This window comes from Heterodontus francisci, chromosome 18 (genome assembly GCF_036365525.1).
Source record: "Heterodontus francisci isolate sHetFra1 chromosome 18, sHetFra1.hap1, whole genome shotgun sequence".
Classification (NCBI taxonomy): domain Eukaryota; kingdom Metazoa; phylum Chordata; class Chondrichthyes; order Heterodontiformes; family Heterodontidae; genus Heterodontus; species Heterodontus francisci.
The window spans coordinates 52022436-52037228 of NC_090388.1; the positions used below are offsets into that span (position 1 = coordinate 52022436).

General features: G+C 44.7%; 2 protein-coding genes across 4 annotated transcripts in view; one reads left to right on the forward strand and one right to left on the reverse strand.

Annotated features, from left to right (window-relative positions):
• Positions 1-14793, reverse strand: part of LOC137379638 (cystine/glutamate transporter-like) — an 81522-nt gene that overhangs the window by 50624 nt on the left and 16105 nt on the right. For both annotated transcript variants that reach the window (XM_068050752.1, XM_068050751.1), the window contains exon 4: positions 7505-7630. In XM_068050752.1, coding sequence (XP_067906853.1) covers positions 7505-7630 — 126 coding nt within the window. The remainder of the gene's footprint in view (positions 1-7504; positions 7631-14793) is intronic.
• The window catches only part of LOC137379639 (tetratricopeptide repeat protein 38-like), a 194469-nt gene continuing 181202 nt past the window's right edge, over positions 1527-14793 (forward strand). Inside the window, exons 1-2 of one of the 2 annotated variants that reach the window (XM_068050754.1) lie at positions 1527-1722; positions 7481-7635. The gene's annotated coding sequence lies outside the window, so the exon portion shown is untranslated. Of the gene's footprint in view, positions 1723-7480; positions 7636-14793 lie in introns of those variants that run through there. The other variant, XM_068050755.1, reaches the window with a different exon arrangement.

Here is a 14793-nt window from a genome sequence, read left to right on the forward strand (position 1 = left end):
TAACCTCACATTTATCCACATTATACTGCATCTGCCATGTATTTGCCCACTCACACAACCTGTCCAAATCACACTGGAGCTTCTCTGCATCCTCCTCACAGCTCACACTCCCACCCAGCTTTGTGTCATCTGCAAACTTGTATCTATTACATTTAATTCCCTAATCTATATCATTAATATATATTGTGAATAGCTGGGGTCCTAGCACTGATCCCTGCGGTACCTCACTAGTCACTGCCTGCCACTCGGAAAAAGACCCGTTTATTCCTACTCGTTGTTTCCTGTCTGCCAACCAGTTCTCTATCCATGTCAGTATCTTACCCCCAATCCCATGTGCTTTAATTTTGCATGCTAATCTCTTATGTGGGACCTTATCAAAAGCCTTCTGAAAGTCTGTCATACTATGACAGAAAGAAACCTAAACACTGCAAGTAGATGCTTCCACAAAAGAACTGGGAGCAGCCCTGGTACAAGAGGGAAAGTCAATAGCATTTGTGTTCAAAGTTCTGACATCAGCTGAGACAAGGTATGGCAACAGAGAGAGATAGAGCTTTTGGCAGTCGTGTATGGATGTGAGAAGTTCCACACATAACTCTATGGGAGGAAGATCACAGTGGAGAGGGATCATTATCCACTGGAGCAGAGCTACAAGAAAAATCTATGTAAAGCACCAGCAAGACCACAGAGGTTACTCTTGAGGCTTCAGAGTTATGATTTCACTCCGAAATATAAGCCAGGAAGAGAAATGGTGCTGGCAGACACCCTATCTCGGTTGTCACCACAGAAGACACTTGAGATAGAAGATCTAGGCATAAAGATTCATCAGCTAGTGAATCTAACACCACCGAAACTGAGTCAAATTAGAGATGAGACCAGCAAAGATGAGGAGTTACAGATGCTATTTCAGCATGTGATCCTGGGATGACCTGGTAGGATACAGCACACACAGCCAGCAATACGGCAGTACTGGTCTATTAGAGATGACATCTCTGTTGTGTTCTGCTGGCCGGATCCAGAATAATCATACCCAAAACAATGCAGAAAGAACTTCTCCAAAAGATACACAAAGGCCACATGGGAATGGAGAAGTGTAAGCTCAGAGCCAAATCATCTGTGTACTGGATAGGCATATACAAAGATATCGAAAATATGGTGTCTACATGCAATGTATGCCAGAAGTACAGAAACTCCCAACAGAAAGAGGAGATGATAGCTACTGAAGTACCACCCAGACCATGGCATACTGTTGGAGTCGATTTATATCAAGAATGGTATCTCATAGTTGCAGACTACTACTCAAAATTCCCTTTTATCCGGAAGATGAAAGACTTGAGAGCCACAACAATAATCTCAGCAGTACGAGTTCCGTTTGCTGAGCAAGGGATTCCTGAAAAGTTAATATGTGACAATGGCACCTAATTTACATCCAGAGAATTTAAGGAATTCGCTGACCAATATGGGTTCAACACCATCAGCTCACCAAGGAGACAAGGATTTATAGAAAGACACATTCAGACGGTCAAAAGAACACTTGTGAAATGCCAAGAGACAAAGGATGACCCAAACCTGGCCTTATTGTCACTCCAATCCACAGTTCTCAAGGCTGACATGAAATCACCTGCAGAGCTGTTAAATGGAAGAAAATATAAGACAACTCTGCCAAGCAAAATACATCCTTCAAGTGACCAGGTGAAAGTGAGACAACAACTCATTGAAGCACAGGTAAGAGGAGAGCAACACTTCCCCAAATATGCTAAAACCCTACCCGAGCTGTTTTTTTTTAGAATTAGAATTAGAATTAGAATATTACAGCGCAGTACAGGCCCTTCGGCCCTCGATGTTGCGCCGATCATCTGACCTACACTATTCCATTTACATCCATATGTCTATCCAATGACCACTTAAATGCCCTTAAAGTTGGCGAGTCTACTACTGTTGCAGGCAGGGCGTTCCACGCCCCTACTACTCTCTGCGTAAAGAAACTACCTCTGACATCTGTCCTATATCTTTCACCCCTCAACTTAAAGCTATGTCCCCTCATGTTTGCCATCCTCATCCGAGGAAAAAGACTCTCACTATCCACCCTATCTAACCCTCTGATTATCTTGTATGTCTCTATTAAGTCACCTCTCCTCCTCCTTCTCTCTAACGAAAACAACCCCAAGTCCCTCAGCCTTTCCTCGTAAGACCTTCCTTCCATACCAGGCAACATCCTAGTAAATCTCCTCTGCACCCTTTCCAAAGCTTCCACATCCTTCCTATAATGCGGTGACCAGAACTGCACGCAATACTCAAGGTGCGGCCTCACCAGAGTTTTGGACAGCTAAAAGCTAACACACCATATGCCTTCTTAACAGCCCTATTAACCTGGGTAGCAACTTTCAGGGATTTATGTACCTGGATACCAAGATCTCTCTGCTCATCTACACTACCAAGAATCTTCCCATTAGCCCAGTACTCTGCATTGCTGTTACTCCTTCCAAAGTGAATCACCTCACACTTCTCCGCATTAAACTCCATTTGCCATCTCTCAGCCCAGCTCTGCAGCCTATCTATGTCCCTCTGTACCCTACAACACCCTTCGACACTATCCACAACTCCACCGACCTTCGTGTCATCCGCAAATTTACTAACCCACCCTTCTACACCCTCATCCAGGTCGTTTATAAAAATGACAAACAGCAGTGGCCCCAAAACAGAACCTTGCGGTACACCACTAGTAACTAAACTCCAGGATGAACATTTGCCATCAACCACCACCCTCTGTCTTCTTTCAGCTAGCCAATTTCTGATCCAAAGCTCTAAATCACCTTCAACCCCATACTTCCGTATTTTCTGCAATCTTCTATCCATGCCAATATGTTGAAAGGACAAACTGTATACGTACAGGATCCAATGATGAAAGCCTGGAGCCCAGCAAAAATTGTTAGTGAAGCTGAGACTCCTAGGTCATATATCATTGAAACTGAAACCGGTAACCAAAGGAGAAGGAACAGAATCCATATTCGGCCTACACCTGAGCTGAAACAACAGAAAAGAACATCAACAACACCGGAAACATCACTATCCAATGAGGCAACATTAACAACATCACCAGCAAGTGACACAACATCACCTGTACAGCGTGCCAACTCACCACTGAGAGCAATAAATGCCAAATTTACAAGATGGAGGTACAACACCTTCCCACACAAGCGATACCATGAATAATATTTTTTCAAAAAGAATACATGCTATAAAAGACTCTAAAAAGGGTTCACATTATTTCCACAAGTCAGATTATAATCTTCTTTATTTATATTGACAGTTATATTGATATAGGGGCGTTATTTTTTGAAGAAAGAGGGATGTTTTATATGTTTATATTGTTATACTATCTGTAAAGTGTTAGGAACCAATTAGCTTGGAACTAGTTGTTATGTGTAAGTGTTCCAGTGGGGGGCCACATTCACAGCTGCACTGGGAAATCATGTTATATGTAACACAAGAACCAGTTGAATCAGGTTCTACAGCACAGAGCATGGTGCTGCAATAAACAAAACTGACTCCAGCCTTTTCCAAGTTTAAAGTGTGATTCTTTCCAACATCTGGGAACCAGGGAACAACATAAAGACAAAACATTAGTACTGGCAAAGGCCACTGCTCATGGTGGTGCTCCTGATACTGTTGAACTGCCAGCCCTTTGATTGGACAACTGCTCTTGGAGGCGGGATCCCTGTCTTTAAGGGGACAAGGGATCCTCGCTCCTGAAACTTACATTTAAGAAGACTGGATGCAGGGGGGCACTAAAAGACAGCGGCAGGCTATAGCCCGTCTTTTTGACCTAGCCCTGGGAGCCCCGCCTCCAACTCAAAATGCAGCCCATCATGTGCTGATCCAACCAATGGCGCATGACATTGAGGTACATGAGTAGTGTGAACACACATTCCAAGATTATCATTCTATGATTCTATATGATTCTAAATATAACAAACCTAAACTTAAGAATACAAAAGAAAAAGCAAGCCAAATAGGGAAAGTATAGTGGGCAAATAGATTAGAAAGGTTAAGAGGCAGTATGAAGAAAGATTGACAATTATCATAAAAGGTAACAATAAAGAATATTATGAACACAACTGTGAAAGAATAAAGTAGGGCTGATTAGAGATTGAAACAGGAGTCTTCATATGGAAGAAAAAGGAACGGCAAAGATATTAGGGGGTAAATGTTCACATTACAACCAGGAGTGAAAATAGCATGTGGTTTGGCCACCTGTAACAGAAACCTTCCAATTCTCAATTCCATTGAAGTGCCTTAAATGTCTTGGTTTTCACAGAATGGTGAAATAAAAGTGGGAAGAAAAGGGTACAAGAGGAGAAGATGGAACAAAAACAAGAAATGCTGGAACCACTCAGCAGGTCTGGCAGCATCTGTGGAAAAAGAAGCAGAGTTAACGTTTCGGGTCAGTGGCCCTTCTTCGGAAGAAGTTTCCGAAGAAGGGTCACCGACCCGAAACGTTACCTCTGCTTCTCTTTCCACAGATGCTGCCAGACCTGCTGAGTGGTTCCAGCATTTCTTGTTTTTATTTCAGATTTCCAGCAGCCGCAGTATTTTGCTTTTATATTAGAGAAGATGGAACAGTTGGATAACATTACTATAGATAAAGAAGTACAGAAAAAAATTGGGGCAATGGAAAGTGGAAAAGGCATTGGGTTCTCATGGCATGTATCCTAGAATGCTGGGAGAAGCCAGAGAGGAAATAGCAGTTGCTCTGACCACAATCTCACAAACATACTTGAACATGGAAATTGTGCCAATGCAACACTTCTGTTCAAAAGGGATAAAAGAATAAATCAGCTAACTGTAGACCAGTCAGCCTAACAAAACTGGTGGATAAGTTTCTAGAGGCCTTATAAGGTATAAACTTAATACTCACCTTGAAAGACATGGGATAATTAGGGACAACAGAAGTGTATTGGCAAAAGACAAGTCGTATCTAACAAATTTATTAGAGTTCTTTGAATAAATAGCAGTCTATATTGATAAAATAAATGTTATGGATGTTATGTATATGAATTTTCAAAAATAATTGATCCGATGCCACATAGGAGACTCATTGATAAAATTGAGGCATATGATATTAAAGGGAATGGCAGCATGGATAGGGAGTTGGTTAATGAACAAAAACAGGCAGAAGTGGTTATCTCTGTGATATCTGCGCTCCTCTAATTCTGACCTCTTGACCATCCTTGATTTTAATTGCCCCACCCCTGGTGGCTGTTGTAGTGTTTTGAGATTTTCATTGTACATTTTGTTCATTTAAGGCTACCGTACACACACTCATGAGCCAGAAAAGGGAAAGTGAAAGTAAAAAAAGGAATAAAGCAGTATCCGCTGTTGTTCAACAGCATGCTGTCTTTGTTTCTGTCTCATATCTCTTACTAACTTTGGCTAAACCTCACGCCAGTCCCGAGAACATCACAGCTGTGACTTCAGCTACCAAGGCCTTAAGCTCTGGAATTCCCTCTCTAAATCTTTCCACCTCTACCTTTCTTTTCTCCTTTAAGATGCTTCTTAAAACCTATCTTTTTGGCCAAGCTTTTGGTCATCTGCTGTATTATCTTCTTATGTGGTTTGGTGTCAGTTTTTGCTTGATAGTGCTCCTGTGAAGCACCTTGGGACATTTTTTTACATTAAAGGCGCTGTACAAACACACGTTGATGATGTTTTTTTTTCTTCGGGCTGGAGGGATATAAATAGTGTATCCCCCTACAGATCTGGATTTGGTTATGAGGCACAACATGAAAATTTGTGGACAGCACAAATATAGGGAGCACATTTAGCTATAAAGGTGACTGTACCTGACTTCAGAAAAACAAACAGGTTCGTAGATTGGGAAAATAGATGTCAGATGAAATTTAATGCAAAGAAAAGCAAGGTGATACATATTGGGAGGTAGAATTAGGAGAGTTTGTATACACTAAGTGATATAATATTAAAAGGAGAGACTTAGTGTTCAGAAACACATTTTAAAAAACTGGTAGGATAAGTTGCGAAAGCTATAAATAAATATCATATCGCCTCCAAGTTTTTATAAATAAGGTGCTACAAAAGTGCCTCTGTTTTGGTAAATATATTTTTTGAGGATTCATTTTTGAAAAATTGAAGAAATGTTAAACTCTGGTGTTTTCAAAAGGGGTTATGTAAAGGCCACTTGACTCTGAAAAACAGTCCCTGGAAATGTTTTTGAAAATGGTCACTGAGAGGTCTTGTGAGGAAAACAAGCCTTTCCGGGAAACCACCTGACTTCCAGCAACAACAACAAGCCTTTCCGAAAAAACAACCTGACTTCCAGCTCAATAAACAACAGAGAACTTTGGACGCCTGGGGAAGTTGTTTACAAAGAAGTGACAGGTCAAGATTGATGGAGGTCAGTTTCGCGATTGAATTGAGTTGATGTTGAACTGTATAAAAAGGGAAAGAACTTCCAAGGAGAGAAGAGAATTCCCAAGGAAGGAGAGAAGACCGCAAACCAGTTCAGCTTTCCAGCATCTCTCTAAAAGACCCTGAGAAATCCACTGTGTCAACTCAACTTGTATTCTGTTTTTGAAGAAAAGCCTGCTAAATTTATTCTCAACACCACCTGAAAAAAACTTCTCTAAAAGGTCCCAGTGACCCGTCTATATGTACTCAGAGGCCAGACTGTATGGCAGTTTTAGAACACAACATATCTCATCTGCTAATTCTTCAAGAATGAGAAAGTATTCATCTCAAGTATTTTTTTGTTTGTACTAGAGCTCTAGTGGCCTAATCAATTACAAAACCAAAGGGATAATCCTAAAGGTATACAACTAATTGATTAGGCCACTATTCAATTAGTTGTATACCTTTAGGATTATCCCTTTGGTTTTGTAATTGAATAGGCCACAGTTAGAATATTGAGTCCAATTTTGTCTGCCTTACTTTTAGATTAATGTCAAGGAAAGGACAGAGAACAGATACATTTAGGTAATCCCAGCTATGAGAGAATTTAGTTCTGAGAAGAGACTAGAGAAACTGGGAATCTTTTTATTGGAACAAAGAAGGTTAGGAGGATATGTAATAGGGCCATTCAGCATGATGAGGTATTTTGATAAATTGGAAAAATCTATTTGAACTGATCAGTGAATCAGTAACCGAGAGGGTTTAAACCTCACATCATCACCAAAAATACAAAAGGAGATGGTTAGGAAAATTTTTTATACAGAGATTTGTTAGGATATGGAATGTCCTACCTAAAACAGTGGTGGAAGCAGAATACATAACAGCTTTTAAGAGAAAAGGGATAAATATTTGAAAAAGAAAAAGTAAAAAAAGGGTGGTGAAAATAATGAAAATAGCAGAGGAATGGGAGTAAGTTGTTGATAGGTGTTTTAGAGATCTGGCACAGGTATAATGGGCTGAATGGTCTCCTTCTGTGTTGTAAATGTATAACTTGAAACTTTGTGTCTTTCTTTTAAAGAGCCTTTTCATGGATAAATCATACCTTCGGCCAAGGTCATCATCCCTGGAACAATGATCAATCCCAGTGCCACCAGTTTAGAAGCTGTGAGGATGATCTGAATTCGGGCGGTCCAGTTCACACTGCAAGAATTTACATACACCACCAGTGCTACAGTGAGTAAAAAAACAAAATCTTTGTCAGATTTGTGTAACACAATAAATAAAACCAACAGCGTCTTTTAAAATTATAAATAAAAACAGAAAATGCAGGAAATACTCAGCAGGTCTGGCAGCATCTGTGGAGAGAGAAGCAGAGTTAACGTTTCAGTTCAGTGACCCTTTGTCAGAACTCTGAAATGTTAACTCTTTCTCTCACCACAGATGCAGCCAAACCTGCGGAGTATTTCCAACATTTTCTGTTTTTGTTTCAGATTTCCAGCATCCGCAGTGTTTTGCTCTTGTATAAGTGTTTTTTTCATTCATTGCTGGGATGCGGGCATCACTGGCAAGGCCAGCTTTTATTGTCCAGCTCTGGTTGCCCTGCAGACAGTGGTAGTGCACCTTCGTCTTGAACCGCTGCAGTCCATGCAGTGAAGGTGCTCCCACAATGTCGTTAGATGTTAAACTGACTGACCTGTAGTTACGAGAGGCTGAATTTTGTAGTCTTGCTGCCAGGTGCGGTGGTGGTGCAGAAGATGGCAGCCGTGCCCCACGGGACCTGTGCCGCTGCGCTGCTGCGATTACGCGGCAGGTGGCCACTTAACATATTGATGGCTACAGCATATCCACCCGTCTCCCAATCATGAGGCGAGGACAGCATTGGCAATGCCACTCACAGAGTCACCTGATGCAGGAGCAGGTGCTGCCGCCATTTTTGAAAGGCTGCCAGCCCAGCACACAGTAGAACATAATGCAATGTTTAGTTATGCACTGAGTCATGCAGAGTTGCCCCCTTCCCCAATGCACTAACTGATGCAGAGTTCCCCCCTTCCCCCATACACTAAATCATGCAGAGTTGCCCCCTTCCCATACACTAAATCATGCAGAATTGCCCCCTTCCCCCCATGCACTAAATCATGCAGAGTTGCCCACTTCCCCCATAGACTAAATCATGCAGAGTTGCCCCCTTCCCCCCATGCACTAAACGATGCAGAATTGCCCCCTTCCCCCCATACACTAAATCATGCAGAATTTCCCCCTTCTCCCATACACTAAATCATGCAGAGTTGCCCCTTTCCCCCAGACACTGACTCATGCAGAGTTGCCCCCTTTCCCCCATACACTAAATCATGCAGAGTATCCCCCTTCCCCTCATACACTAAATCATGCAGAGTTTCCCCCTTCTCCCATACACTAAATCATGCAGAGTTGCCCCTTTCCCCCATACACTGACTCATACAGAGTTTCCCCCTTCCCCCCATACACTAAATCATACAGAGTTGCCCCCTTCCCCCCATACACTAAATCATGCAGAGTTGCCCCTTTCCCCCATACACTGACTCATACAGAGTTGCCCCCTTCACCCCATACACTAAATCATGCAGAGTTGCCCCCGTCCCCCATACACAAAATCATGCAGAGTTGCCCCCTTCCCCCATACACTAAATCATGCAGAGTTGCCCCCTTCCCCCATACACTAAATCATGCAGAGTTGCCCCCTTCCCCTCATGCACTAAATCATGCAGAGTTGCCCCCGTCCCCATACACAAAATCATGCAGAGTTTCTCCCTTCCCCCATACACTAAATCATGCAGAGTTGCCCCCTTCCCCTCATGCAATAAATCATGAAGAGTTGCCCCCTTCCCCCATACACTAAATCATGCAGAGTTGCCCCTTTCCCCCATAAACTGACTCATACAGAGTTGCCCCCTTCCCCCCATACACTAAATCATGCAGAGTTGCCCCCTTCCCCCAGACACTAAATCATGCAAAGTTGCCCCCTTCCCCTCATACACTAAATCATGCAGATTTTCCCCCTTCTGCCATACACTAAATCATGCAGAGTTGCCCCTTTCCCCCATACACTGACTCATACAGAGTTGCCCCCTTCCCCCCATACACTAAATCATGCAGAGTTGCCCCCTTCCCCTCATACACTAAATCATGCAGAGTTGCCCCCATCCCCCATATACCTAATCATGCAGAGTTGCCCCTTTTCCCCATACACTGACTCATACAGAGTTGCCCCCTTACCCCCATACACTAAATCATGCAGAGTTGCCCCTTTCCCCCATACACTGACTCATACAGAGTTGCCCCCTTCACCCCATACACTAAATCATGCAGAGTTGCCCCCGTCCCCCATACACTAAATCATGCAGAGTTGCCCCCTTCCCCTCATGCACTAAATCATGCAGAGTTGCCCCCGTCCCCCATACACAAAATCATGCAGAGTTTCTCCCTTCCTCCATACACTAAATCATGCAGAGTTGCCCCCTTCCCCTCATGCACTAAATCATGCAGAGTTGTCCCCTTCCCCCATACACTTCATCATGCAGAGTTGCCCCCTTCCCCCATACACTAAATCATGCAGAGTTGCCCCCGTCCCCCATACACAAAATCATGCAGAGTTTCTCCCTTCCCCCATACACTAAATCATGCAGAGTTGCCCACTTCCCCTCATGCACTAAATCATGCAGAGTTGCCCCCTTCCCCCATACACTAAATCATGCAGAGTTGCCCCCTTCCCCCATACACTAAATCATGCAGAGTTGCCCCCTTCCCCTCATGCACTAAATCATGCAGAGTTGCCCCCGTCCCCCATACACAAAATCATGCAGAGTTTCTCCCTTCCCCCATACACTAAATCATGCAGAGTTGCCCCCTTCCCCTCATGCACTAAATCATGCAGAGTTTCCCCCGTTCTCCCATACACAAAATCATGCAGCGTTTCCCCCTTCCCCCATACACTAAATCATGCAGAGTTGCCCCCTTCCCATACACTAAATCATGCAGAATTGCCCCCTTCCCCCCATGCACTAAATCATGCAGAGTTGCCCACTTCCCCCATTTACTAAATCATGCAGAGTTGCCCCCTTCCCCCCACGCACTAAACGATGCAGAATTGCCCCCTTCCCCCCATCCACTAAATCATGCAGTTTCCCCCTTCTCCCATACACTAAATCATGCAGAGTTGCCCCTTTCCCCCATACACTGACTCATACAGAGTTGCCCCCTTTCCCCCAAACACTAAATCATGCAGAGTATCCCCCTTCCCCTCATACACTAAATCATGCAGAGTTTCCCCCTTCTGCCATACACTAAATCAAGCAGAGTTGCCCCTTTCCCCCATACACTGACTCATACAGAGTTTCCCCCTTCCCCCCATACATTAAATCAGGCAGAGTTGCCCCCTTCCCCTCATACACTAAATCATGCAGAGTTGCCCCCATCCCCCATATACTAAATCATGCAGAGTTGCCCCTTTTCCCCATACACTGACTCATACAGAGTTGCCCCCTTCCCCCCATACACTAAATCATGCAGAGTTGCCCCTTTCCCCCATACACTGACTCATACAGAGTTGCCCCCTTCACCCCATACACTAAATCATGCAGAGTTGCCCCCTTCCCCCATACACTAAATCATGCAGAGTTGCCCCCTTCCTCTCATGCACTAAATCATGCAGAGTTTCCCCCTTCTGCCATACACTAAATCATGCAGAGTTGCCCCTTTCCCCCATACACTGACTCATACAGAGTTTCCCCCTTCCCCCCATACACTAAATCATGCAGAGTTGCCCCCTTCCCCTCATACACTAAATCATGCAGAGTTGCCCCCATCCCCCATATACTAAATCATGCAGAGTTGCCCCTTTTCCCCATACACTGACTCATACAGAGTTGCCCCCTTCCCCCATACACTAAATCATGCAGAGTTGCCCCTTTCCCCCATACACTGACTCATACAGAGTTGCCCCCTTCCCCCCATACACTAAATCATGCAGAGTTGCCCCCTTCCCCCAGACACTAAATCATGCAAAGTTGCCCCTTTCACCTCATGCACTAAATCATGCAGAGTTGCCCCTTTCCCCCATAAACGAAATCATGCAGAGTTGCCCCCTTCACCCATACACTAAATCATGCAGAGTTGCCCCCTTCACCCATACACTAAATCATGCAGAGTTTCCCCCTTCCCCCATACACTAAATCATGCAGAGTTGCCCCTTTCCCCCATAAACTAAATCATGCAGAGTTGTCCCTTTCCCCATACACTAAATCATGCAGAGTTGTCCCTTCCCCCCATACACTAAATCATGCAGAGTTGTCCCTTCCCCCCCCATACACTAAATCATGCAGAGTTGCCCCCTTCCCCCAGACACTAAATCATACAGAGTTGCCCCCTTCCTCCCATGCACTAAATCATGCAGAGTTGCCCCCTTCCTCCCATACACTAAATCATGCAGAGTTGCCCCCTTCCTCCCATACACTAAATCATGCAGAGTTTCTCCCTTCCTCCATACACTAAATCATGCAGAGTTGCCCCCTTCCTCCCATACACTAAATCATGCAGAGTTTCTCCCTTCCTCCATACACTAAATCATGCGAATTGCCCCCTTCCTCCATACACTAAATCATGCAGAGTTGCCCCCTTCCTCCCATACACTAAATCATGCAGAGTTTCTCCCTTCCTCCATACACTAAATCATGCAGAGTTGCCCCCTTCCTCCCATACACTAAATCATGCAGAGTTTCTCCCTTCCTCCATACACTAAATCATGCAGAGTTGCCCCCTTCCTCCATGCACTAAATCATGCAGAGTTGCCCCCTTCCTCCCATACACTAAATCATGCAGAGTTGCCCCCTTCCTCCATACACTAAATCATGCAGAGTTGCCCCCTTCCTCCATACACTAAATCATGCAGAGTTGCCCCCTTCCCCCATACACTAAATCATGCAGAGTTGCCCCCTTTCCCCATACACTAAATCATACAGAGTTGCCCCCTTCTTCCCATGCACTAAATCATGCAGAGTTGCCCCCTTCCTCCCATACACTAAATCATGCAGAGTTGCCCCCTTCCTCCCATACACTAAATCATGCAGAGTTGCCCCCTTCCTCCATACACTAAATCATTCAGAGTTGCCCCCTTCGTCCATACACTAAATCATGCAGAGTTTCTCCCTTCCTCCCATACACTAAATCATGCAGAGTTGCCCCCTTCCTCCATCTACTAAATCATGCAGAGTTGCCTCCTTCCCCCATACACTAAATCATGCAGAGTTGCCCCCTTCCCCCATACACTAAATCATACAGAGTTGCCCCCTTCCCCCATACACTAAATCATGCAGAGTTGCCCCCTTCCTCCCATACACTAAATTATGCAGAGTTGCCCCCTTCCTCCCATACACTAAATCATGCAGAGTTTCCCCCTTTCCCCATACACTAAATCATACAGAGTTTCTCCCTTCCTCCCATACACTAAATCATGCAGAGTTGCCCCCTTCCTCCCATCCACTAAATCATGCAGAGTTTCTCCCTTCCTCCCATACACTAAATCATGCAGAGTCTCTCCCTTCCTCCATACACTAAATCATGCAGAGTTGCCCCCTTCCTCCCATACACTAAATCATGCAGAGTTGCCCCCTTCCTCCCATACACTAAATCATGCAGAGTTTCTCCCTTCCTCCCATACACTACATCATGCAGAGTTGCCCCCTTCCCCCATACACTAAATCATGCAGAGTTGCCCCCTTCCCCTCACACACTAAATCATGCAGAGTTGCCCCCTTTCCCCATACACTAAATCATGCAGAGTTTCTCCCTTACCCCATACACTAAATCATGCAGAGTTGCCCCCTTCCCCTCACACACTAAATCATGCAGAGTTGCCCCCTTCCCCTCACACACTAAATCATGCAGAGTTTCTCCCTTCCTCCATACACTAAATCATGCGAATTGCCCCCTTCCTCCATACACTAAATCATGCAGAGTTGCCCCCTTCCTCCCATACACTAAATCATGCAGAGTTTCTCCCTTCCTCCATACACTAAATCATGCAGAGTTGCCCCCTTCCTCCCATACACTAAATCATGCAGAGTTTCTCCCTTCCTCCATACACTAAATCATGCAGAGTTGCCCCCTTCCTCCATGCACTAAATCATGCAGAGTTGCCCCCTTCCTCCCATACACTAAATCATGCAGAGTTGCCCCCTTCCTCCATACACTAAATCATGCAGAGTTGCCCCCTTCCTCCATACACTAAATCATGCAGAGTTGCCCCCTTCCCCCATACACTAAATCATGCAGAGTTGCCCCCTTTCCCCATACACTAAATCATACAGAGTTGCCCCCTTCTTCCCATACACTAAATCATGCAGAGTTGCCCCCTTCCTCCCATACACTAAATCATGCAGAGTTGCCCCCTTCCTCCATACACTAAATCATGCAGAGTTGCCCCCTTCGTCCATACACTAAATCATGCAGAGTTTCTCCCTTCCTCCCATACACTAAATCATGCAGAGTTGCCCCCTTCCTCCATCTACTAAATCATGCAGAGTTGCCTCCTTCCCCCATACACTAAATCATGCAGAGTTGCCCCCTTCCCCCATACACTAAATCATACAGAGTTGCCCCCTTCCCCCATACACTAAATCATGCAGAGTTGCCCCCTTCCTCCCATACACTAAATTATGCAGAGTTGCCCCCTTCCTCCCATACACTAAATCATGCAGAGTTTCCCCCTTCCTCCCATACACTAAATCATGCAGAGTTTCTCCCTTCCTCCCATACACTAAATCATGCAGAGTTTCCCCCTTCCTCCCATACACTAAATTATGCAGAGTTGCCCCCTTCCCCCATACACTAAATCATGCAGAGTTGCCCCCTTTCCCCATACACTAAATCATACAGAGTTTCTCCCTTCCTCCCATACACTAAATCATGCAGAGTTGCCCCCTTCCTCCCATCCACTAAATCATGCAGAGTTTCTCCCTTCCTCCCATACACTAAATCATGCAGAGTCTCTCCCTTCCTCCATGCACTAAATCATGCAGAGTTGCCCCCTTCCTCCCATACACTAAATCATGCAGAGTTGCCCCCTTCCTCCCATACACTAAATCATGCAGAGTTTCTCCCTTCCTCCCATACACTACATCATGCAGAGTTGCCCCCTTCCCCCATACACTAAATCATGCAGAGTTGCCCCCTTCCCCTCACACACTAAATCATGCAGAGTTGCCCCCTTTCCCCATACACTAAATCATGCAGAGTTTCTCCCTTACCCCATACACTAAATCATGCAGAGTTGCCCCCTTCCCCTCACACACTAAATCATGCAGAGTTGCCCCCTTCCCCCCATACACTAAATCATGCAGAGTTGCCCCCTTCCCCCCA